At 40.9% G+C, this 26,709-nt stretch overlaps 1 protein-coding gene across 3 annotated transcripts in view; it reads left to right on the forward strand.

Annotated features, from left to right (window-relative positions):
• Nucleotides 1-26,709, forward strand: part of LOC126355420 (WD repeat-containing protein 35) — a 189,599-nt gene that overhangs the window by 134,586 nt on the left and 28,304 nt on the right. For all 3 annotated transcript variants that reach the window (XM_050005727.1, XM_050005736.1, XM_050005742.1), the window contains 5 exons: nt 921-1,064; nt 1,169-1,364; nt 1,450-1,662; nt 19,347-19,470; nt 26,443-26,580. In XM_050005727.1, coding sequence (XP_049861684.1) covers nt 921-1,064; nt 1,169-1,364; nt 1,450-1,662; nt 19,347-19,470; nt 26,443-26,580 — 815 coding nt within the window. The remainder of the gene's footprint in view (nt 1-920; nt 1,065-1,168; nt 1,365-1,449; nt 1,663-19,346; nt 19,471-26,442; nt 26,581-26,709) is intronic.

Genomic DNA, 26,709 nt, shown 5'->3' on the forward strand with positions numbered 1-26,709 from the left:
TGGCAGGTGAGAGACTAAGTAAAAAGAAAGTCACAAATGATAATATACAAAGAGGAAGCAACACCCTGATTATTAATGAATATTTATAGAGAAGGTAATCACTGGGACAGGTTGCAAATATCACCACAAATGAGGAAACCGTACACATGCACATATGATTAATCAAAGGCCATGATTGGCTTCTCTCTCTCTCTCTCTTTCTCTCTCTCTCTCTCTCTCTCTCTCTCACTCTCGTGGGGGGGGGGGGGGGGGGCGATGTGGGCACACACTCATGCGTTACGGGGAAGGGGTGGGGGGGGGGGGGGGTGGAGGTCGTATACGTGTGGCATGTGATCACTAACATATGCAGAAGGGTGCCTCAGTGTGTGTATGTGAAGCTAGTTAAATCTCTGTGCTGATACATGTTTATCTACCCTGATCAGTCAGCTATAGATAAGTGGTTGCCATTCTTGATCCTTATCTACTGACTCAGCAGAGGGTTACAATATAATATTTTTGCCACTGTGGAATCCTCCTCCTGAAATGGTATAATGAAGTCACATTGTTGCCATATAAATTTGTGTAAACACACTAAAAATAAATTACATTCACACAAAGTTTTTTATGTTTGTGAGGTAGATTAGGATAGGCTCATAATCATTTCAATGTAGGATGGCGTAGTCGATGCATGAAGTAAATGATAGTCTTTTAACATAAATACACAAGAGTATGTGTATTCTCTGCAATGATTTGATTATTCTGGCATAGAAGTCCTGCAATTGATCCATAAGTTAAGGCTGTATAGAACTGTTTTATAAATAAATTCTGTAGTAATGCTATAATATTTAACTGTACACATATTTAGAATATTTAGAATTTCTTGCTGGTACACGCAACAATATATTTCTGTCTGTAAAGTAATTTTGTATAATTTATTTTAGAGATCTAGCGATATCCCTTCGTGAGAAACTTGGTGACTGGTTTAGAGTAGTGCAGCTAATGAAAATGGGTGCTGGTGGCTCAGATGTTCAGATGGAACAGGCATGGAATTCAATTGGCAACTACTTTGCAGATAGACAGAATTGGTATGTTATTACACACTAAACAAAATGACAATATGTGTTTGCTGTTTCAGTTCATTGTATTACCTTTTTATTTATTTTAATGGTTGGTCTGATATAATTTGAAGGGAAGGTGCCAGGGAATACTATGAAAAAGGTCGCAATCAAGAACGTTTGGTCCACTGTTATTACATGCTAGAAGATTACGCTGCTCTAGAATCGTGTGTTGCAAATCTCCCTGACAAACATTCACTCCTGCCTGTTATCGGTGAAATGTTTGCATCAGTAGGGATGTGTGCACAAGCTGTCATGGCATACACTAAGGTAGCAAAATTTACTATTAGTTCATTCAAAATATTATTTGACAGTTATTTACCTACTCATTAAATGTTGTTTTTGTTTGTTGCAGTATGGTCAAATAAAACCAGCAGTTGATGCATGTGTTGGTTTAAATCAGTGGGACCAAGCAGTTGAATTAGCCAAACAGTACAAACTCCCAGAGATAAATGATTTACTTTCCAAATACGCTAGCCATTTGCTGGCTAAGAATAAACTACTCGAAGCTGTAGAACTCTATCGCAAGGCAAACCACTTCTTGGACGCAGCAAAACTGCTTTTCCAGGTGTGCATTCTTACTAAATAATAAACAAATTTCTTATGTTACAGTGCAACAATGCCATTATTTACAAGTATGAATATACCATTAGAAAGTTCTAGAGAGCTTGATTGTAGTGACATGTAGGCTTGAGTTTAATCATTATTAAAAAGAAAGGGATGCATCGTATGTAATGTGGATCACAAATCAGCAACTTCTTTAATAAGAATGCAATGAAACCAGAGTTAAGGCTTTCATAATGTCAGAGCTTGCAGTTAGTGAAGTATTGGAAATTTTTCAAGCATTTTAAGGAACATTGTAAATACAGGAAGCCTTTGATGACAAAGTGAAAGTAGCAAACATTTTTGCTAATCAGTGTTGTTATCAGCATTCATTGATTGACAGTATTTTGTCATCATTTTCCTCCAACTCACTGTTGCATTACAGTAAAGTGATATGGCAGAGTAAAGAAAAAAGAAAAGTAGCTAGCAGACGCACCTCTGTAATATCTTTAAAAACTCCAGAAAATGAATATGTAATGTAACATTGGCTCTGGTGGCATATGTGAAAGCAGAGAAATACCACTTCAACACAGCATTTTTGCAAATAATGCCCATAGTTGTAAGTCTCATAAATCTTGCTGTACTTGCTGTAACAGACATATTAAGTACTGTTGCCCTCATAAAGCACAATATGTTATGCCTGCAAGAATAAAGAATACCTGGTACAGTGTGAATAATGGGAAGCACATGACTTCACTGTGAAATACTATATTGCTTCACAGCATAGAGCTGGGGTCCATAGTAATAACCGAATTTCCAAAAAGAAAGTTAATTATCATACTGTTGGCCAGCACCATTGAGTTAAAGCTCCAGGTTGACAAAGAGCCTTAACTTGTCGTGGCAACATTGGTTCACTGCCACTTCACAGGATAGAGTGGCAAGTGGTTAATTAAGGTAAAAAAGGAAATACACTGAGAGGCTAGATGACAGAACAAGTTGCATGTCAAATGTACTTATAAAAGTATAATTTTTAATAGTGAACTGATTGGTAGCTTCTAAAATATTCAGTCTTGATGCATTTTCCTTATTTGGGTTTCTCATACCTAATAAGTGAACCTAATATTTCAAAAAACTCATTTATAGATTTATATAAGCTGCACAAGGAATACCATGTTTGGTAACCCATGCATCGCTTAAGGTGAGGGGACAACCATCTTTGTTAATCGTGCTCTGCTCCATTTGTAATGCACCACCTAGTTAAAACAACCAGACAGGTGCGAAGACTCCTGGTCTGAGGGTTCTGTACAAACTTAATTTTATACATATATACAGTTCATCATCCTGGGAGTCAATAATTTTGACAGTTGTTGCCTATTATCAATATCAATACTGGCAAGACATCAGTTCTTGGAATTCCAAGACTTTTGAGACTTTTGAGACTTTTTAAGTTTTAAGTCAGATAACAGATGACCTTTTGTGTGTGTGTATGTGTGGGTGTGTGTGTGAACACTTTATGGTACTTTTTCTTTTACTTGTATGTGAAACCTTCCTTATTGCTAAATTTCAAGGTTCTAGGCCAATTGGGAAGTATGCTACAGATTTTCATGAGTGATTGACTTTTCTCATTTTGAGATTCTACATTTACATGGATATTGTGCAAATCACATTTAAGTGCCTGGCAGAGGGATTACTGAAGGTGTGATCTGTTTCACTTCCTAAAAGATATTCTACAGCCTAGATCACATAAAATATTTCTTTATTTAAGACAACCGGTTTCAGCAGACTTTGTTGTCATTTCCTTAGAATGTGCCCATCTCATGTAAACATCCACTTGACACCTTGGCGTAGAGTCCAACACAAAATGAATACATTTTACAATAACAAAAAATTTATGATGTGAAGGTGACAGCACAGTCTGTCAGAACCAATCGTCTTAAATAAAGAAATATTTTATGTGATCTGGGCTGTTGAATGTATTTTCATGAGTTTCCAAGTATTGATATAAATGACAGTATCTTTTGATTGAATTCACTTAGAAGCTTACATTTGTTACAAGCCAAGGAACTGTAGCCCTTAGTATGTGACATAAATTTCAACTTTAATTGTATATCCGTTCCTGAGAAAAATGGTCGTATCAGATGAATCGACAGACAAACAGTTGGATAACAAATAACAATTTTTTTTTTCATGTGATATAATTACAAATTCACAATAGTCAGATTGTTCCCTTTTACTTTTACTGTGAAATCTTACTTCTTGCCAAATTTCGTGATTCCAGGCCAATGGGAAGCTTTGATGAGCGAGTTTTTTAGTATCAAAATATGTGACATAAATGGCCGTATCTTTTGACTGCAGTGAGTTAGAAGCTTACACATGTCAATCTATTCCTGAGGAAAAGAGGTTTCATGCGATATAACTACAAACTCACAATGTACCAAATTTTCTTTTTGTTGTACTGTGAATTTCATGGTTCTAGGCAAACAGAAAGTGCCCTATAGGTTTCGATGAGTGTGTTTTCTAGTACCAAAATCTGTGATGTTAATGGCCATATCTTTTGATTGCATTGACTTAGGCACTTAAGTTTTTTACACCGGCAAGGGACAAAGACCTTAGAGTGCGACATAAATTTCAACTTGAAGCAAATACCCATTCCTGAGAAAAAGGGTTGTTAACAATCGCACTGACAGACAGACAACAAAGTGATCCTATAAGGTTCCCCTTATTACTGACTGTAGCACAGAATCCAAAAAGGATATAGAATCTTCAAGAGGCCTTTGAGTGATCTCTCCTATATTGCTTGTAGTTTCTGGCTACCCCAGGTAGTTGTCATAAAAAAGCCAAACAGTTTGGTGGGCCTTTGCAGAAACTTCAACCCACATCAAGTCCCTAGTCATTTCTCAGTAATATATAGACATATGAGGTGCTATCCTAAATTTTCGGGACTGGTGCTGCCATCTGTTGGAAACTGTATCTATGGACTAATGGTCTCCATCATCCTCTAAGTAGTTCCCATCCGCACGTACACACCTGTCAAACTTTTTCCGGAAGTCCTGTTCTTTGAGGGTGATTATCACTGCCAGCGATGCTTCTTGAATCCTCTTTTCAACTTGAGTTTCAGTTTTGGGAATGGCATGAAGTTGCAAGTGCCAAATCTGGCAAGTACGGTGGGTGGGGGACAACCGCCATGTTGTTTTTTGCCAAAACGTTCCTGGTGAGCGAGGACGTGTGATAGGGCACATTGTCATGATGCAGCAGCCAGTATCCTTGACACCAAAGTTTGGGTCGTTGTCGCCGCCTCATGTTTTCACGAATCCGCCGCAAAACGTCACAGTAGTATGCGGAATTCATCGTTTTGTTGGATGGGACAAATTCTTTGTGCACAATTCCCTTGGTACCAAAGAAAACGATGATCATGCTCTTCACTTTGCCCCTCACCTGTCTCACATTTTTGGGTCTTGGAGAGCCCTGGCTCTTCCAGTGGGACAATTGTTGCTTTTTCTCTGGGTCATGCTCTGTCCCCTAAACACTTGTTGAATCATTGCAAGGGTCTCCATAGCACTTTTCCCAAGATTCACACAGAATTTGATACACAAGCACTGTTCTGTTCGCGGATCCATCGTAAAATTGCCACACACCAAACACAGAATATTACGGAAATCACTGTGGACATGCAACACGTCCTCCCAGCTGAAAGTCACTCTGCACTCTGACTGATCAGATATGCAGCTCTCACCACCTAGCGGTGCAAAGATCTACTACTCCTACTTTCCAGATAGCAGCACCAGTCCCGAAAATTTTGGATTCCACCTTGGTATTCTTTGTTTGGAATAACTGTTAACAAATTTAGCCAGAGATCAGATCTTTTCAGAAGTATACCTAGTGCATGCATATTTACAATTGCCTGTGTATGTGGAAAAACAGCACATCTTAGTGTTAGACATTCCATTTGACGTGTAAATATTGAGTACAGAAAATTTAGAAAACATGGCAGAACATGCAATTGCAAAAAAGCCGATTACAATCCAAAAGAACCTCAAGGAACTGAAGTAATTCAAGTATAAAATAGATTATATGCTCACTTTATGCCTAAGGTGGCTTGAATTTCATATCATTTGGACCAGTTACATATGAATGGTGTCAGGTTTATACATTTAGAGGCATGTGAGAAGAAGTTTACACAATTAAAGAAGTATGTCGGATCTCTGCCCTGCCTTGCAAAATTTTTGCCTGGCAAATACCTTGTATTAAATGGCAGAGGGAGCATCACTATAAAGTGTAAGTTCAGCTTTTTCCCATGAAAATGCAAATGTCAGTGGATAGCCTATTACTTTTATGTCTAAAGATTATCAGCACCTCAGTTTAATTACTCTTGTGTGAACAAAGAGATCCTAGTATAGTGAGTGATTGAGAAATCAAGAAGTTTCATATCTTTCAATACAGCATGCAATTTCATCTAATAATAGACTATAAACTGCTGATAATGTGTTCAATCCCTGGTGACAGGTATCTGACAAAACTGCACTGTGACTGCAGTGTGCTGCTTATTCCTGAGTAGCTACAATTACAATTAAATTTGCTTAAAACGGAACCACATGGGACTAAAATATTTTTCCAAATTGGACAAGTTAACAGATAACATAAAACACACTAGGCTTCATAAAATTTGTCAAGTACCGTGCACAAAAGTATAAATTTGTAATTAGGCACTTATTTACCAACCTTTAATTCTGTACAGTAGATGTTCACTTAAAGTATAACGTACAATAAAATGCTAAACTATTTCACTAATTGATACATAATATATCATGCCTGACTTTTTACTCTAACTTTGAATTAGTGTATTGTTGTACATATATATATTTTTGTCACATATGAAAGAGGGAAATGTGTCTGAATTTCCTGTACAAAATTATTTTTTCTACACAATTTTTTGCATTATGCAATAATTTCAACAGCTTGGGAGAATTTGAGCATGCTGCAAATTGGATAACATTGTTTATGTGTGCAGTACCTTCTTTTTATAGCTGAGAAGTTGAGTTGCAGATAGGCACAACAATAAGACTGGCAGAAAGTGAACTTTCGGCCAGCAAAGCCTTCATCAGTAATAGACAACATACACACATAAACTAAACAATGGAAAATCCAGGATGGAATTTAACAATATTAGAGAAGGAAAGTTGCTACTCACCAGATAGCGGAGCGGAGATGCTGAATCGTGATAGGCACAACAAAAAGATTCACACAATTATCGCTTTTGGCCATTAAGGCCTTTTTCAGCAACAGACACATATACACATACACACACACACACACACACACACAAATATGCCAGTTTATACTAGTAACTTCTTCGTTCACAAATGGCCAATTTGGAAGGTCATGTCCAAATGGGACATCACATAAAACCATTTTGACACAATGCAAGTTAGTTTGTTTCTTGATGTGTTTATTAGATCTTAGCTATTTTTCTAGGCCATATCTTTGCCCCTGTTGCAATTACCACAACATTAGAAGTGCATGTCAGCTGTGTTAGCTGTTGCACATAATAGGCTGCAATTACATTTGCAGAGCTCCAATCACTACAGTTTCATACAGCATCCTCAAATGACAATAACCATCTAATTTGCAAGTATCAGAAGTTGAAGATTAAGTTGTCATGACCCAAAGTAGGTAGTCCAAAACACAATCAATGAAACACCAAGGGCTGTATTTTCAGTACTGATGTGGAGCAAGGTGTGAAGCTTTATACAGTAATTGGTAAACTATTGAGTTTACTAATTAATGTATGTCAGTCACTCTCCATGATCTTTTTCTCTGTCTTCAGCAGAAAAGAGAAACACAGTATCCAGTCACATTAATGTGACCACGTGTCCAAAGCCTGAATACCCATCTTTTATAACATCTGCAGTGTCAGTGAGGTTCTGAACAGTATTGACAGGGATATGGAGCTGTGCCAACTCCAGTGCTGTGGCCAGTTGTAGTAGATCTCTCGGTTTAGGATCCATTGCGTGAACAGCCCATTTGAGGTGGTCTCACAGATTCGACTGGGTTAAACCCAATCCTGGGAATTTAGTGGTCAGGGGAATATACTAAACTCATCATGGTGCTCTTCGAACCACACATGTACATTGCAAGCTGTGTGCCACTTTTATTGTCTTGCTGGTAAATGTCATCATGTCAAGGAAAAACAAACTGCATGTAGGGACACGGTCCCTAGGGGCAGATGCAGACTTGTGTTGATCCATTGTGCCTTCAGAAATGATGAGGTCACACAGGGAATGCCATGGAAACATTTCCCAGACCATAATGCTCCCTTGTCTGACGATTGGTGCAGGATGTTTGCTTTCAGATGCTTCATGTTGTACATGCCAATGGCCACTGTCCAATGGAGCCTAAAACATGATTTATCTAAACAGGGCACCTGTCATCATTCAGTGAACGCCCAGTTTGTGATATTGGTATGCAAATTTCAGCCTTCGTTACCAATGAACAGCAGTGAGCTTGAGTGCGTGAACCAGGCGGTTGCTGTGGAGGCCCATAAGCAGCAACACTCGCCGAACAGTTGTTGAGGAGTCACTGTTGGTAGCCTCTTCGCTTGTGTGGGTGATCAGTTGCTCAACATTTGCATGTCTATTTGCCCCTACACATCTGCGCAGCTGTCTTTCACACCTGTCATATATGGCCCATGGTGCACCACTATTGCCTCGGGGCTGATTTTTTATATTGCATATACTTTAACCATGATGGCACACGAACAGTTTACAAACTTAGCCATTTTGGTAATGCTTCCAGCCTTGACCCGAAAGCTAATAATCATGGCCTTTTTTGGTGTCAGATAAATTACTCTGTTGCCACACTTCGACAATTAGTGCGCTGTTTTCTGTATCCCCTCAGAAATTCGTTTGTTGCCTCCACTGCTAGTGCTGAAAGCTGCTGTCTATGAGTGTTTATTGTACATTGGCACTGGGCATAGGTGGTGGTCATATTAGTATGAGTGGACCATGTATGTAGCCATGATGTTAAGAAACTCAAGTAACACTGTCATAGCTGTTTGGAAAGTTGTAAGTAGCTTTGTAGATTGTAAGAACAAATCAGCTAGTAATCTTACCATCAACTATAAAGGCAGTTCCATCAGTTACCACTATCTGATACCAGAAGCTTGTGACAAGTACTTTTCTTCTGTTGGAAAATGCCAGAGTCACATCTTCAGCCATCACCAGTGTAGATATAAGAAAATTCTGGTTTTAAAAAAAGCATATACTTGGCCACAACTAACAGTTAGGAGATAAAATAGTCAGTTTAATTGAGAACTATCATTGAAGTAATGCGTGCACACTTGAAAGCCGCTCACATTAGCAGTGTGTTGTCATCTGTGAGAGTTCAGTACTGTAAACTTCCGATACACCCCGCCACCGACAAATGCCTATTTAAACCTTGCAGCACTACACTCGCAGTCGTTTATCATGTTATTTCTGCTTGCATACATTTAGCTTATCTTATTGTGTTTGGTATATGTTATGGTGATTGGTGTACATGCCAAGTCTAAGAAAGGTGTACTAATATTGTTAACTGTGCTGTATGTCCAAGTTACAACACAAATGACGAGTGTGGGATTGTTCTCCATGTGGTTTTCAGTCTCTGGTTGGTCTTCTGATGTGTCTACAATCTCTGATGGTGCTACTAATGAGTTTTTATGCCAGCTGGTTGATCAGCAAGGGGTTCTTACTGCAGCATTGCAGCATCTCAGTCAACAGCAGGAAGTGTTTGCCACCAGGTATTGCAAACACTTGCCTCTCTTTAGGCCAGTTTGGATCCATTTCAATCTACATTGCCTGCTGTGTTGCCCCTTGCACATCCTACCCCAATCATTTATTCTCCACCATTTGCAGCTTACGATGAGTCTGTTGAAGAATGGGAAGCCTATGAAAAATGGTTGTGGCAGCATTTTCGTGCATTTGGGTTTACGATGTTACTTTATGCCGGGCTTTCTTTCTGCCTTGGTTATCGCCTCACATGTATCAAATCCTTTGCCAGCTGGCCCCCTGCAGGATCCATCTTCATTCTATTTTGATAACATGTGTGAACTTGCTTTGAAATACTACTGTAAACAGACACATCTTTGCCGCTTGGGTTGAATTCTATCAGTGTCGCAAGAAACTGAAACAATCCTCTAAGACTTTGGCAGCTGAACTTCATGGTTTAAGCCGCCATTGTCACTTTGTCACTGATGTAGATAAAGATTAATATGCCGACCAAATGGTTCATGATGCAATCACTCGGTTGGCCCCTGATCTTGAGGTTCATGAGCTGGCCATTCAATGTGAAAACCCCTCCCTCTCCAACATTCTGTCTTGAGCACAATCATTTGAGTTTTGAGGGCTGCGGGTACCCAAACTGAATCATGTTGTGATGTTGCAGGTGTTCAACCCACTTTCGACCACCGTTTTTTAGACAGTTCACAGGAGAATGATATCTGGCAGTGGTTCGCGCACAATAAAAAGATCATGGTGGCCGGCACAACTCACTGCAGAAGCCATGGCCGCAGCAGCACAGCAAGCCAAGAAAACAGGCCACATTGCTCCTGTTTGTAATGCAAAATTCCAACAGCCTATTGCAGATGCTTACATTTACGTCAGTTGTGTATCGGCAATCCCCATTGCACCGAATAAGCTTCTTATCAACATCAAGATTTATCAGAAGGTTTTTCAGACAGTTCATAGGGGAATGATATGGTGGCAGCAATCTGCAAGCAAGCAAAACACCACAGCAGCTGGCAAAACTTTTTGCATCAGCTACAGCCACAGCAGCAGCACAGCAAGCCAAGAAAATGGGCCACATTGCTCCTGTTTGTAACGCAAAATTCCAACAACCTATTGCAGATGCTGGCATGGATATCAGTAGTGTATTGGCAATCTCTGTTGCTCCCAATAAACTTCTTATTGATGTCAAGGTTTATCAGAAGGTTTTGCCCCTGAATGTTGCCACTGTTGCTGCCGTGTCATTACTCAGTTTGCAAACATAAGTTGACTTGGGTTCTCCCCCTCTAGTGCCAGTGTCACCTACATTAGCCACCTACAATAAACAGGGCCTTCCGATATTGGGTATTTTCTTGACCTTAGTCACATATAAATCTGTGGTTCATCTACTGCCTTTTGTGGTGGTGAACTATACATGCACCGAAAATTTGTTTGGTATGAATGCCTTTAACCTTTCCAGGTTTACTAACTCTGATGAAGTTAATCTCATTCTGATCAAGTGCTTTACATTCAACTCGACTCTCTACACTCTGAATTTTCTGCCCTGTTTTCTGTGGGCTTGGGTTGTGCCAATAATTTCAAAGCCCACATCACCAAAAACCTTCTGCTAGACCTGTTCCTTCTGAGCTCACCCAGTGCCAATGGTACTCCATGACCAAGTCAAGGCGGGACTCAACCAGCTCACGGCCTCTGGGGTTGTCCAACCAATCGCATCCAGGAAATGGGCTACCCCCTTAGTCATTGTCAAGAAGCCATCGGGATGGTTATGCCTTTGCGGCAATTTCAGAGTTTGTGGCAATACACAGTCTATCATTAACACGTATCCCTTGCTGTATACTGACAAAATTTTTGCTAAGCTTATTGGTGGTCAGTATTTTCCAAGATCGACCCATCCAATTCACATTTGCAGCTTCCCGTTCAGGCTGCCTCTCAATGGCTCGTGATCGTTAACACGCCTTTTGGCTTATATCAATACTTGCGGTTACCATTTGGTGTGGCCAGCACCCTGGCGATTTTTCTGTGGTTTCATGAACAACTCATGAGGTCTGTGCGTGGCTGTGGCAGCTATCTTGATATTGTGGTCTCTTCTCCACTGCTGAACATCTCCTAAATTTACATACACTCTTCTCAGTGTCACAGGTTCAAGTGCAATTTGGAAAAGTGGTGCCACTTCTTTCAGTGTTCTATTGTTTATCTTGTGTTCAGTGTGTCTAGTGCTGGTATCAGACCCCTTTGTCAGAATGTCTCTGTCATTGTGGTTCCTCTGCATCATGTGTAGTTCAAGGAACTCCATGTTTTTTTTAGGCAAGATTGCTTATGTCATCAGTTTTTGCCTGGGGCTGTGTCAGTTGCACAACCGTTATATGCCTTCCTGCATAAGGGGATGTCTTTCCATTGGTTGCCAGCATGTGAAATGCCATTTTTCAAACTGAAGTCCATGTTGGTACAATCTGTACCTTGCCTTGTAACCTACCAACCGGGTCAACATGTAGTGTTAGCAACAGATGCTTTCCAGCCTGGGCTGGGGGCAGCGTTAGCACATAAATATTCTGATTGCTCTGAATGGCCTATTGCATACACATCGAAGATGCTTAATTTGTCTCATACTAGATATTCACAAATAGAGAAACAAGCCCTCGCCATTGTTTATGCCTTACAGAAGTTTCATGGTTTCCTGTACAGTGAAACAGACCCTTTTTCTTTCGGGCTTGCTCGGTGCTGATGGTACTCCGTGACCAAGTCAGGGAGGAGCTCGACCAGGTTCTTCCAACCAATCGCATCCAGCAAATGGGCTACCCCCTAAGTCATTGTCATGAAGCCATCGGGATGGTTACACCTTTGCGGCAATTTAGTTTTGCTGCCTAACCTAGTTAGGACATTCAAAATGCAAATGAAAAAGTACATGACTTGGTACCATCTGACGTGGTGTTGGATCAATTTCTGTCTCCCTATTGGTTCATGCCGTTCAGCTGTTCAATAGGCATCAACCCTAGACGGTCCTGCACCTCCTGTGGACCAACAACGGACACCTACCTGAGCAAACATCATCCCGTTTCTGGCCCAGGGTGACTATCCAAGCACGGGGTTTGGTTATTGCCTGAAATGGATTCCTACCATTGTCTCCCAAAGCTGCGGCCACTGTCTCCACAATGTCTGTATGGAAGAGGGCCTCTGTGCGCGGAGTCATTTCAACCGGTTATGCCTGTCCAGGACACCAATGTTGCCACACCAGTCTGCATTGACTGATGGATCACCTGATGTGTCTGGGTCTCTGCCACGGCATACAAGAGATCCCCCATCTCTGGTGTATGAACCTGGTGCAGCTCCTCCAATACCGCTACCTGTACCGATGCAGGCATCCTCAACTGTGCAGTATCGTTTTCTACACTGACAATGATAATGGACTTGTTTGCTTGGTTGCACCTCATATCCAGCACGGTAGCCAGTCCGTTGTGGTAGGACTGCCATGTACCCTGTTGGTTGTAGCCCCCTGACCACACAGGGATCACTCTGCTGGTGCCTGCACCATTAACTACCCACGTATGCTGAGAGGTAGATGCCCATCCCCCTGGGGCATCGGGACTCCTGGCATTGGCCATCCTGCCAGGTGGCCTTTACTGCAGCTGAGTGGTGCCTGTGGGGAAGGCCCGCTGCTGGTGGCCAAACACCAGCAGCCTCTAAGCGATCCAAGGCACAATTCAGTGTACACAAGTATGACCCAAAATTGTTCCCCACCTTGGCCACACCATGGGAGGAACGTCAGGCAAAGGATGGCAGCAGATCTTATTTGTTCCGGTATCGTATATGTTCGGGAGCTGATGGGGAATCTTTCATGATGATAAAGCCTCAGTTTTTAGTCGAGCATTTAGAGGGCAAGCTCGAGGAGGTGGAGGGATTGTCCAAAATGAGATCTGGGTCAGTCTTGATCAAAACAGCATCCTCTGACCAGTCACAAGAGTTACTCGCTTGTGACATGATGGGGGATGTTTCTGTAACCATCACATTCCATAAGAGCTTAAGTATGGTTAAGGTATCATACTTCACAGGCACTTTCTTTTGCAGTCTGACAATGAGCTGTGTGCCAATTTATAGTGTCGAGGTGTAAATTTTGTCCAGCATGTCCACCGGGATCCAAGCGATAATCAGGTTACCACCACTACCTTCATCTTGGCCTTCAAGGGTGATACATTGCCCGAGAAGGTCAAGATGATGGTCTACTGCTGTGATGGCAAGCCATATACCCCCCCCCCCCCCCCACCCCCACCACCCTGATGCGGTGCTTTAAGTGCTGGAAGTTCTCCCATATGTCTTCCAGCTGTACCTCCAGCATCACGTGTTGAGATTGTGGACACCCGTCACATCCCAATTCTCCATGTGCCCCGCCTCCCATCTGTGTCAACTGTGAAGAGCACCATTCACATTGCTTGCCAGACTGCAGGATTCTCCAGAAAGAAAGGAAAATCATGGAGTACAAGACCCTGGGTCGACTGACCTCCACTGAGGCTAAGAGGAAACTTGAACACCTACATCCTGTACCCATGACATCATCTTACACCGCCACTACAACAGTTCTAGCCCTATCAGCTCCACCAACCCCAGTCACCTCTCAGAGCCAGAAGACTACACCTGTCCCCTTGATGGTGAGGGGTACTTCCCTCCCTGTTGCTCCTGCACCACCTACTTCTGGAGCTATGGCTGTGGCTGTGGCACATGAAGACCTGTGTGGTAGTAACCGCTTCCCCATCTCCCTGTCACTGCCCCAGCATCAATCCCATGGACACCTGCCCAGTTGGGCTTTAAACAAGGTGGACTGGGAAACTTTCACCTAAACTGTCACCATTTAATCGCCTCCGCACGGGAATATCGATGTGATGGTTGAGGAGGTGACTACAGCAATCATTTATGTGGCAGAAAACATGATCCCTCGCTCTTTAGGGTGCCCCCGGCAAAAGGCAGTCCCTTGGTGGTTGCCGGAAGTCACTGAAGCAATTAAGGAGCGCCCACGAGCTCTACAGCGGCATAAGCGGCACCCTTCCCTGGAGCACCAAATAGCTTTTAAATGGCTCCGTGCTCACATTTGCTAGCTAATCAAATGACAGAAGCAGGAGTGTTGAGAGAGATATGTCTTAACCATTGGGTGCCATACGTCACCTTCCCAGGTCTGGGCAAAGATCAAACATGTTTTTGGGTACCGGACCCCAATGGCTGTTCCCACTGTTAACACAAATGGCGTGTTATCTACTGATGCAAACACAATTGCCAAGCACTTTGCTGAGCACTATGCTTGAGCCTCCACATTGGAGAACTACCCCCCAGCCTTTCACTCTTTCAGACGGTGGCAGGAAGGGGAAGTCCCCTTGTTTACTACACGCCACAGTGAATCCTATAACGCCCCATTTACAGAGTAGGAGCTCCTCAGTTCCCTTGCACATTGCCCCGACACAGCTCCTGGACCAGATCAGATCCACAGTCCTCTTTATGTGTATGTTCTCCTGCTGCCACTTGGTGAGTAGATTTTTTATCTCTCCTTTTACATTACATTGTTAGAGTGGCCAGCATGAAAGTAGAGTCCTTTAGGTCCTGGCCACTGCCTGCTGCCAGCAGGGACTGCGGGCTGTGATTCGTCCGCCGCTCGGCTTTGTTGCCATGTCGGTGCCATTAGCGGTGCCATAGATCAGAGCAGCAGGAAGCTCACGTTTGATCTCAGTATCTTTCTGTCTTTGGAAAGGTGCTTTGACGTGTGTTCGGTGGTGAACAACAATGTAGGAGCAACGGCCTCCTTGTAGTACTACTCCGGTCAGTGTGCTTAAAGGGTGTAAAGACATTCATAAACAATCAAAAATTATCATATCCATTGTACTCAAGTTTTTTACTGATCTGGCTGACAATGAAGAAGTGAGGAATAACTTAAATTTTGCACGAATTCATAAACTTAATGCTAAAGCATGTTGTGTCTCGAAGTCAACTGTAGGCCGTATTTGCAAACTTGTGTCATTGGCAGAATCTCCAGACATGTATGAGTTTCAATTCTCCAAGAAAGAGATACGAACATGAATGGAAATCAACTGACTTTGGCGATTTTAAGAAAGAACTCGTGCATAGAACTGTACTTGGATATTATGTCAGAGGAGAGTATCCAATGGCTAAAAAAATACAGGCTGACCTCCATTAAAAAAATTAATTACTCAGGCTCAGAGACCCCTGTTCTTTGATTTCTCTCCTCTCTTGGTTTCCGATTCAAGAAGTTAATGACAGACAGAAATTTGTAATGTATCAGAGATATTGCAGCAGCAAGAGGAAGTTTTTGCGTACAATGCACTTCTTGCATGCTGAAGGCAGCAGGCCTGTAGTTTACTTGGATTTCACAGAACCACACCAATAAGTATACATGGCATGACTCCAAAGGAAACAGCAGTTTGAAAGTACCTACTGGTAAGGTGGCTGATTAATCATCTCCTAATCTGGTTCGTTAACCACAGGCTTCATACCAGAGGCCAAACTTGTTTTTCGCAGTGGGAAAAGTTTTTGCCAATCTGATTACCATTCAGAAATGAATGGAGAAATTTTTAAGAATTGGTTTATTCGACTGTTGTCTGCGCTGGAAGAAGGGTCAATTATCGTGATGGATAACGCCAGCTACCACTCCATTCGGATAGAAAAGCTGCCATGTTCCAATTGGCACAAGGCAGATATTATAGAGTGGTTAAAGAGAAAGAATGTTTCATTTTCTGTCAATGAAGCGAACGCTGAACTCCTCTCTAAGGAAAAAATCGTAGGTGCCAAAAAGACTTATGAATTAGATCAACTGGCAAACAAAATGGGACACCAAGTTGTACGCCTACCACCATATCACTGCCAGTACAATCCCATTGAATTGATATGGGCCCAAGTAAAGCGAGAAGTAGTTAAAAGAAGAACAACATTCAAACTTGCTGATGTCGAGAAGCTAACACACAAAGCTCTTGACAGTGTTACTCAGCAGGACTGATAGAGGTGCGTAAAACACTCAAAAATGTTGCAAGAAACTGATTTCTTGAACCAGAGTTTAAGAGACACCATAGCGAAATCTGTGATGATACATCTGGCTGAAACAAGCGACAGTGAATCTGAAGGCACGGAGCTAGAAGATCCTTCGGTTTACATAAGTGCTGTCTATGTAAAAAGCTGACTTGATTTAAATGTTTGTCTATTCATTTCAGTTATAGAGGTCATAATGCGAATGTTTTTCCCTTACAGAAGACATCTGATAAATTTATCACAAGTGGTGGCAATTAGTTTACTCAACAGTGACTGTTAATTAAAATAGGATTGTCAATTCTGCATTAATTAACAACAGTTTTCCCTAAAAACCTGTATCAAATGTCTTTTCATTCAGATATAATCTTACTGCATTCATTTTACTTCTACATTCGAAATTTAACTCCTTTTTTTTCATAGAACGATTTACTGGTTGTTTTGTAGTAAGGGTAATGTAGTTCATAAAATGACAAAACGTTGTGGTGCTTCTGTATTGACTGCATATATAAACAGTGCAGTTGCATCAGAACAGTCCCAGCACCTATTCTGAATCTCCGAGAATTGCATAGAAATCTATGATATTTGATGACTTTTACAAAAAGCTAGAATGTAGAATTCTATTACTTCAGTATGTCAGAGGATAGTATCTTATGGCTAGAGAAATACAGGGCAATGTCTGTGATAAAATTGATTACTCCGGCCAGTCACTTCAATGCACTATCATCTCCACCCACTTGGTTTTTAATTCAGAAACTATAATGATGGATGAAATTTGTAACAGAAGACAGGGACATTGCAGTAGTAAGAACAAGGTTTTTGTGTACTATGCACTTGTTGCCTGCTGAGAATAACAGGCTTACAGCAAATTTAGATAAAACTTGGGTTTCACAAAACCTTTTGAACTAATACTTTGCTCAACTTCAGTTGAAATATTGGCTTCAAAATAATTACAATTACTTTTGGGTAGTGTATATTGATGGTTTGAGTGATGGATGCAACGACGAAGGATATGTATTAGCAGCCAGTAAAATATTTTCGGGAAGTAGGGAATATTCTCGGTCATATTAAAGCCAGCCGTTCGAACAAAACTCTTGGCGACGGCCTACAATGACCCACGGGCTGCTGCGCACGGAATATCGCGGAAGTAATTTTCCTCTGTACGTGATACGATATGATAATGATGTCTGAAATGCTACCAAAAATAATTTTGTAGTTTTCTTAACAACTTTCTCATGGGAAGTTTCTTCGCAGTCCTACAGAACGAAAATTCATCAGCGACAACATTTTTCATTATGCAGTCGGCGCAATTGCATTCCTCCTATAAGATTTTATTTTTTTATCTCAGAATACTTTTATGTTTCCAAAATAAAAGACGCATCATGTGCATCTGTAAACTTTGAGAATGTTATTTTTTTTTTTTTTTTTTCAGTCCAATTACATTAGTGACTCTGTTACTACCACAGGTTGAAGTAAAAAATTATTTTCCTCCAAAATTTCTTGTAACATTAGTTTTCATTTTTTCCCCTAGCAGCTAGTGAGAATTTTCTTTTGGAATGTATTCCATCATATTCTAGACTAAAAATAGAGTTGTTCAATATTTCTTTTTGAATTTTTATGAACCTTTGAAATTATCACTATAAACAAAAAAAAGCTGGCAATGCTGTAAGAAGATGAGAAGACTTTGAAGCCCTATTTTTGTGCCAGCCACTACAGTAATTTATTATTTTCGGTGTTAATATTTCCTCCAAATGGGATGCAAGAAACATCAAATAATATGTCAACAGAATTTTGTATTTCATAATTGGGAGACTGAAAGTAAGATATGTCATCCCCAGCAACGTGCCTGACAAGGAAATATCACCAACTTGATCTCATATTTTAAGTAAGAAAAAAGCACACTTACAAGATATCAGCATTATGAGTCAATCCCATCTAATCAGTTCCATAATTCTTATAGCACACAATTATGATGATCTGAATGTACAGCATTTAAAATTCACTCGCACCAGTTGGCACTTGCTCTTTGTCACAACAGCCACCTGTTGTCTGAGTTTGAAGTACTGTACAAGAGGGTGAGTAAGAGCTTTGTCTGCATAATGTCAGTGAACCAACAAGTGCTAGTGCTTTGCTCAGTGTGTGAAAGTATGTGATTTCTACCCTGTAGGTGCTACCAGAAATCTCTTTGTTTGAATATTTTAATGTTTTGTGTTGGAATCCACAAATGTAGTGTAAATTAATGATTTGTCATTAAAAGAATAGTGTAGTGCATTTTAATTATAACTTCATTCTTGTGTATTATTTTCTTTGGATTGAAAAAGTGACACTGTTGAAGTGAAGTACATTTGCAGGCATTGTGCTGTTCTTTGAGATGATTGGCATGAGTGAAATGTAAATCATATATCATTAACTCAATTTCATATTAATTCTTCAATTGATTATGCTTATTCATTTTAATTTCGAGGTGTAATATTGAACATAGTCTATATATGTGTGAGGTTGACATATTAGGTACTCTTTTCGTGTAAAAAGTGTTCTTGTACAAGATTTCAAAATATGTGCAGCAGACATGATCCCCTCCCCTCTGATTTTCCCTCTCTTTAGACATCCTATCAATAGGAGGATGCTGCTTGTCACTCCACTGTACATTATCTTTGTACTTAGGCACTAGGCAGCTGCAGTAGGGTGGAGCGAATAAAAACTGTGTATTCAGAAAGTCATACTTGTATACTATCAAAATTTTGGCTCATATGTCTGGGATTGATTGCTGGGGCTGACCTTCAGCCAGTGTACCTCTTTCTCCTAAAAATTTGAGGTTAAGTTGGTAATGTTCCCTTGTGAGTCCAACACTTAATGAGGCAGGATTAATAATTATTTCAGCTTTGATGCAACAAAATATGTATTTTAAATATAATTTATTTTGTTTTTCTGCTTGCAGATGGCTGAGAAAGAGGGGAGGAAACACTCACAGCCACAGCGAATAAAAAAGTTGTATGTTCTGGCTGCCTTGTTAGTTGAAGAACATCAGCAGTTATTAAAGCAAAAAGCTATTGGATCCACAGGTACATTTCCTGGTTTTTAGAAGCCCTTTAAAATATGATGTGCAGTTTTTTGTAAGTTTTTCTTTATTGTATTTCAGTGTGAGAAAGTTTGATTATTTACATATTAGTTTTAATTTTTTATTATTGGGATCAGTCCCTAGCAATGGAACCATGTCGGTTGGACATAACTAGCAAATGATACTAGTGAAAAAAGTTGGAATGCTACCTTGCTTGACACAAATAAAATGTTCCATAGTGTAGGCGTATGGACAGGACTGGAATGATTTTTTATCTAATGGGTGTACTGTCCATCACTTTGGCAAATTAGAACTGAAGATCTCCAAGATCAGAGAAAAATTGTGCAAAATGGGGAAATTAAGATGAAAAAATTATTTTTTAAAAGAAAAGTTAGCCATTTGGCTTAACTGTTCATCCATTTTGCGCAATCATGGTTTCGGCTCTAAACACATTCTCAGGAGTGTGTTGAACTCAAAATTAATAAAGTATACATAACATGCTGGTCATAGGAACAAGCAGTTATGTACACTCCTGGAAATTGAAATAAGAACACCGTGAATTCATTGTCCCAGGAAGGGGAAACTTTATTGACACATTCCTGGGGTCAGATAAATCACATGATCACACTGACAGAACCACAGGCACATAGACACAGGCAACAGAGCATGCACAATGTCGGCACTAGTACAGTGTATATCCACCTTTCTCAGCAATGCAGGCTGCTATTCTCCCATGGAGACGATCGTAGAGATGCTGGATGTAGTCCTATGGAACGGCTTGCCATGCCATTTCCACCTGGCGCCTCAGTTGGACCAGCGTTCGTGCTTGACGTGCAGACCGCGTGAGACGACGCTTCATCCAGTCCCAAACATGCTCAATGGGGGACAGATCCGGAGATCTTGCTGGCCAGGGTAGTTGACTTACACCTTCTAGAGCACGTTGGGTGGCACGGGATACATGCGGATGTGCATTGTCCTGTTGGAACAGCAAGTTCCCTTGCCGGTCTAGGAATGGTAGAACGATGGGTTCGATGACTGTTTGGATGTACCGTGCACTATTCAGTGTCCCCTCAACGATCACCAGAGGTGTACGGCCAGTGTAGGAGATCGCTCCCCACACCATGATGCCGGGTGTTGGCCCTGTGTGCCTCGGTCGTATGCAGTCCTGATTGTGGCGCTCACCTGCACTGTGCCAAACACGAATACGACCATCATTGGCACCAAGGCAGAAGCGACTCTCATCGCTGAAGACGACACGTCTCCATTCGTCCCTCCATTCTCGCCTGTCGCGACACCACTGGAGGCGGGCTGCACGATGTTGGGGCATGAGCGGAAGACGGCCTAACGGTGTGCGGGACCGTAGCCCAGCTTCATGGAGACGGTTGCGAATGGTCCTCGCCGATACCCCAGGAGCAACAGTGTCCCTAATTTGCTGGGAAGTGGCAGTGCGGTCCCCTACGGCACTGCGTAGGATCCTACGGTCTTGGCGTGCATCCGTGCATTGCTGCGGTCCGGTCCCAGGTCGGCGGGCACGTGCACCTTCCGCCGACCACTGGCGACAACATCGATGTACTGTGGAGACCTCACGCCCCACGTGTTGAGCAATCCGGTGGTACGTCCACCCGGCCTCCCGCATGCCCACTATACGCCCTCGGTCAAAGTCACATAGGGTTCACATCCACGCTGTCGCGGCATGCTACCAGTGTTAAAGACTGCGATGGAGCTCCGTATGCCACGGCAAACTGGCTGACACTGATGGCGGCGGTGCACAAATGCTGCGCAGCTAGCGCCATTTGACGGCCAACACCGCGGTTCCTGGTGTGTCCGCTGTGCCGTGCGTGTGATCATTGCTTGTACAGCCCTCTCGCAGTGTCCGGAGCAAGTATGGTGGGTCTGACACACCGGTGTCAATGTGTTCTTTTTTCCATTTCCAGGAGTGTATTTGAAAACATTACTTATGTGTCTGATCTGTGTGTGAGATGCTGTCATTGAAACAACATATATTTCTGTTTTTATAGACCAGTTGTTATATTACAGGATATGACCACATATTGAAGATACATAATATAGCTGACATTTTGCACAGTGAAAAACCATTAACACACACTATGGCATATTTAATAGCCGCTGTAGTCCTATGACCTGCATTAGTCACTACTGTTCTTCAGCTGACGTTAACATACCTGTAAGTCACTTCAGTGGCAGAGATCATAACAAAGTGGCACAACTGTGTGAGCCACATGATCTTCGCTTAAGCAGAGATATTACTAGGAAAGAGAAAGTGGATATATATATTTAGATAATGCTTAACATGTCCTTGTAACACACACTTATAACAGCTTCTTGCTGGTGTACATTGTAATATTCTAAACTCAGAGTGTAAATATAATTATTTTAGATGCACGGTAAAATTTTCATCTTCAACCATTGCATGGTTGCAATATTATAAAATTGTAATTCACTGATTTATGGAGACTTACATAATAGATGATGTACCTGTGCAACAACTTCCATGATCCATGTGAAGTGTTGGGTCTGCCACAGAACTCAGAAACTGAAAGATCCTGAGTCAGAACTATTCACGGACATTCTCTACACATTACTGAAGTATGGAAGTCCCCACTACAATATATGATTATTCAGTAGAGTGAGAACAAAGGTAGCTGGGGGTGGCAAGGGGAGGGACAGGTAATAGAGTGTGGAGAGAGCGGAGAAGAGGACAGGTGAAGGTAAGTGGGACATGTTGGGGTGGCTGAGAGATGGAATAGATTTGGGGGTGTACATAGGGGAGTTAGGGTGCGGGGTAAGCAGAGCATGGTACGTCTGTGAGCTATATTATGTACCTTACCATACACTTCAGTATCACATGAATGTCCATTAACTTCATATTGATGTACTTCCGTTACTTATAGCATGTAAAGTCCTGAACCAAATGTAATAGGTTCTGTATACATTTCTAACGTAGTACATCAATATGCTATATTATGAACCCAGACCATACACTGCAATATTACATGAATATTATTAAGTACATATTTATGTAGCCATACTACTTAAAGCATGTGAATATCTCAACCAAACATAATGGGTTCTATACACTTTTTTCAAGGTGACATACCTATACATTCCTTTTACAGATAATAATCAAAAATTATTGGGAGTTGTTAAAATTCTAAAATTACCATCTGTTGTTGAAAAGTCATGTAAGACATAGGTGGTGGAAGTAGTGCATGAAGACTAACTTAAGCTACAGTGCAAAACTAAAAGAAAATCACAATTCAGTGATGTCACTATAAGGTAATATGGTCCTGGAATTACATCTATATGGGGTACGTAAGCCAGCAGCCTAAGAAAGTACTTTGGGGTTTAGAGAAGGGGGAGGGGTAATTGGAGTTGGAGGAGAGGACAGGGTGGGTAGAGGAGGGGGGGATCGTACATTAGCATACTACCCCACGTACTTGAGCATCGCTAGATAAGTACCCACTGCCCCCTTCCTCCTAATACCTTTGATAAAGCAAAGATCATTTGGCTCACACAGTGGTGCTACTTTGTTATTATCTCTGCCGCTGTATCGACAGATGTTTACGTCAGTTGGTGAACAGAAGTGACTAATCCAGGTCGCAGGAATATATATTGCCTGTGAAATACACCATACTTTGTGTTAAATGTTTTGACTGTGCACAATATCAGCCATATTATGTGCCTACGGTATGTACACATATCCTGTAATACAGTAAGACAACTGGTGTGTAAATCTAGAAACATATTCTTTTGGTGATGCCATGTCAAAAACAGGTCATACAAATTTTAATATGTAAGGAATGTTTTTAAATATGTAATAAACACTTGTTCCTATGCCCAGCAGTGTATGATATGTACACATTAATATTTTCAGTTTATTGTGTACTTGAGGGTGGCTATAAAGCCAAAATCATGATTGTGTTAAGTAAATGAACAATTGACAGTCAAATCACAGAAATTTCTTTTAAAAAATTCTGTATGACTGTGGTGCTCTATTAAGTAAAGGTCATTAGTTGAAAAAAATTAATTTAGTATGCAGATGTCCACATTGATATATTATCTTTCATTGAAAGATAAAACACGTTTTAGCAAGAAAGAAAAATCTTAAAGAAAAAGAGTGTTGATTGGGTAAACAGAGAGGAAAGAAAGGGAATGTGTGTTGTTCCAGCTTAATACTTTAATTTTCCAGGCTTGTTACTAAAGTCAGAAAGAAGCTTTTGGTTGTATAAAATGAGTGTGGGAATTACTCAATGACAAAAATGTGCCATGGTCATACTGATGCCTACTTTGTCTTTTACTGTTTTCTCTATAAATTATGTCTTTATGTCCTACAAATGATTCTTCATTTTATAAAACAGATCAGAATTTTGTGAAATATATGTGTGCACACTTCGTGTATCTTTTGGGACAGGGTGGGTGTATCTGTAATAATAAATGTGCCCTATCACAGTGCAGTGTTTGCATATAGACTGAGCCCAGATGCTTTATCCACAGGAAAAAAATTGAACATACACTGACTGTTTATACGAGGGTCAGTCAAAAAGTAATGCCTCCTATTTTTTTTTTTTCTACGTTTAATTGTCAGGAAATTTAAATGCAATTACATAGGTTGAAAACCACAACATTGAGGATCATTTTGTCATTTTTCAATGTAATCTCCGCCCATCTCTACAGTTTTGGTCCATCTTTGAACAAGGGCATGTATCCCAGCACGGTAAAAATCACAGCTCTGCTTCCTAAGCCATTGACGCACGGATGTTTTGACAGCCTCCTCATCTTCGAAATGAATCCCACAATGAGCTTCTTTTAGTGGCCCGAACAGATGGAAGTCTGATGGTGCCAGGTCAGGGCTGTATGGGGGATGAGGCAAAACTTCCCATCCAATTTTGACAATCTCGTCAGAGGTGTGACGACTGGTGTGTGGTCTTGCATTGTCATGCAAAAGAAGAACATCTGCCATTGATTTTGTTGGGCGAACTCGCTGAAGACGTGCTTTAAGTTTTTTGAGGGTTGTGACGTATTGAACAGAATTTATTGTGCATCCCTGCTCCAAAAAATCAACCAGAATCACACCCTCTGTATCCCAGAAAACTGTTGCCATAACTTTCCCTGCCGATCGCACAGTTTTGAATTTTTTCTTCCTCGGCGAGCTTGTGTGACGCCACTCCATTGACTGCCTCTTTGATTCGGGTTCAAAAAAATGCACCCATGTTTCGTCCCCGGTCACAATTTTTTTCAGAAACTCATCTCCCTCCAAACGGAAGCGCTGCAAGTGTTGGGAGGCTATTGTTTTCCTTGCCTCTTTATTCTGATCGGTTAACATTCTTGGAACCCACCGTGCACAAACTTTTGAGTACCCCAATTGTTTAATAATCGTGATCACACTGCCTTTACTAAGAGAAATAATGCGACACACTTCATCTGCAGTCACCCGACGGTCACCACGAATGATGTCATCAACTTGCTGAATGTTGTGTGGAGTCACTGCACTCACCGGCCTGCCGCTCCGCTTTTCGTCAGTCAACGGTGTTTGCCCTTCAGCTTCCTTACAACGACGAACCCATCGTCTAACAGTGCTGACATCCACTGTCACAACACCATACACCTTCTTCAGTCTTTCATGAATGCTTATGGGCGTTTCACCTTCTCCATTCAAGAATTCAATCACAGAACGCTGTCTCAAACGAACATCGATGTCGGCCATCTTACAAACTTCTGCTGTGCTGCCACCTGTTGACACAGAAAGTTACTACTGCAGTGGATTGCAGAAGGTGGTTTGAGGAATGGCGCCAAATTCAAATTTTTCACTTAACTTAATTTTTTTAAGTAGAAAAAAAAAATGGGAGGCATTACTTTTTGACCGACCCTCGTATGTGTGTATAGGAGAGAAGAAAGTAAAATGGCAGTTTGGTAGGGGTAAGGATGTAGGGCGATGGAATAAGAGGATAAAATGAAGCAGAATTGTGCAAGACTGATTAATCTCAGTGGTAGTAGCAAATTGTAGACTGGGAATGGTGACACTCAAAAACCAAAACAGAGCAAGGAGGGCAGCAATCACAGCATTTCAGAGTATGCACATCATATCATCAGTATCACATATGTATATCATTAGTAGCAGATGATTTAACAATTTTCACATGAATAGCATAGTTTAAAACAGACTTGTACTTCATCAATTTGCAGACACAATTTACCCAATGTTACCCAGATAGTCAGGTGGGCAATGGGAACATGAGGCAGTCACTGCAACTCTGAGACAGCTCCTCCCTCCACTTCACAGAACACGTATGTGGCTACTGCACATGCTGATATCATGGGTCACACTACATCTCACAGACTATAAATAATAATAAATCACCATTATGCAGCTGCATCTTTTCTCATAATATGAACTTGATTTATTTGATTTGTTCATGCATCATGTCTTTGAAATTGATTGTTTCTGAGACTTGTGTTAACATAACCTGTAACCTGTATGAGAACATCATTGAGGAAGGTTGATGTTTGCATAAACTTTGTTTGCAATGTTGTTTTTTTTTCTTCTAAAATTTTTTTTGTGTGTTCTGTACTTGAGGTAGGAAGAGAACGACTGCTAGTGACCAGTTAAATCAGTGGTGCCTGTCAAAAAGTTCCATGCAGAGTGACTGATGTTCCAAACTGCCTGCTGATTTGATTACAGCCCACATTGATTCAACTTACAATTGCTTGAAATACAATGTTTGAACTTTTCAGGGAAATATTTTTATTTTGTGTCTGTTACTGAAATGATTTTGTTATTTTTAAATAGTAACTTACAGACTGAACAAGATGTGAAAGACAGTGACAGCTGAGATTACCAGGAAACCACCTATGTATAGTTAATGTTCATTGCCTTGCTGTTGCAACTATTCCTACAGTGTACAATATGTAAATTAAATTATAAATTAGATACTGATATTTTCTTATCACCGTTTAGGTGGCCGAAGCACAGCATTGATGGGCTTGCTCAATAGTGATACAGATTCTGATCTAGATACCAAACATGTTGACAATGCATGGAAAGGTGCAGAAGCTTATCACTTTTTTATGCTTGCTCAGAAACAGTTGTATGAAGGTAAGAAACTTTCTACAGTGAAGGATTTGAAATTTAATATGAATATGAGAATTTTATTTATTATAAGCTAATGATGAAATCTAATTATTTGATATTTTACTGTATTTCCATAATCTTAAAACATTAATC

The sequence above is a fragment of the Schistocerca gregaria genome, chromosome 1, assembly GCF_023897955.1.
Source record: "Schistocerca gregaria isolate iqSchGreg1 chromosome 1, iqSchGreg1.2, whole genome shotgun sequence".
Classification (NCBI taxonomy): Eukaryota; Metazoa; Arthropoda; class Insecta; order Orthoptera; family Acrididae; genus Schistocerca; species Schistocerca gregaria.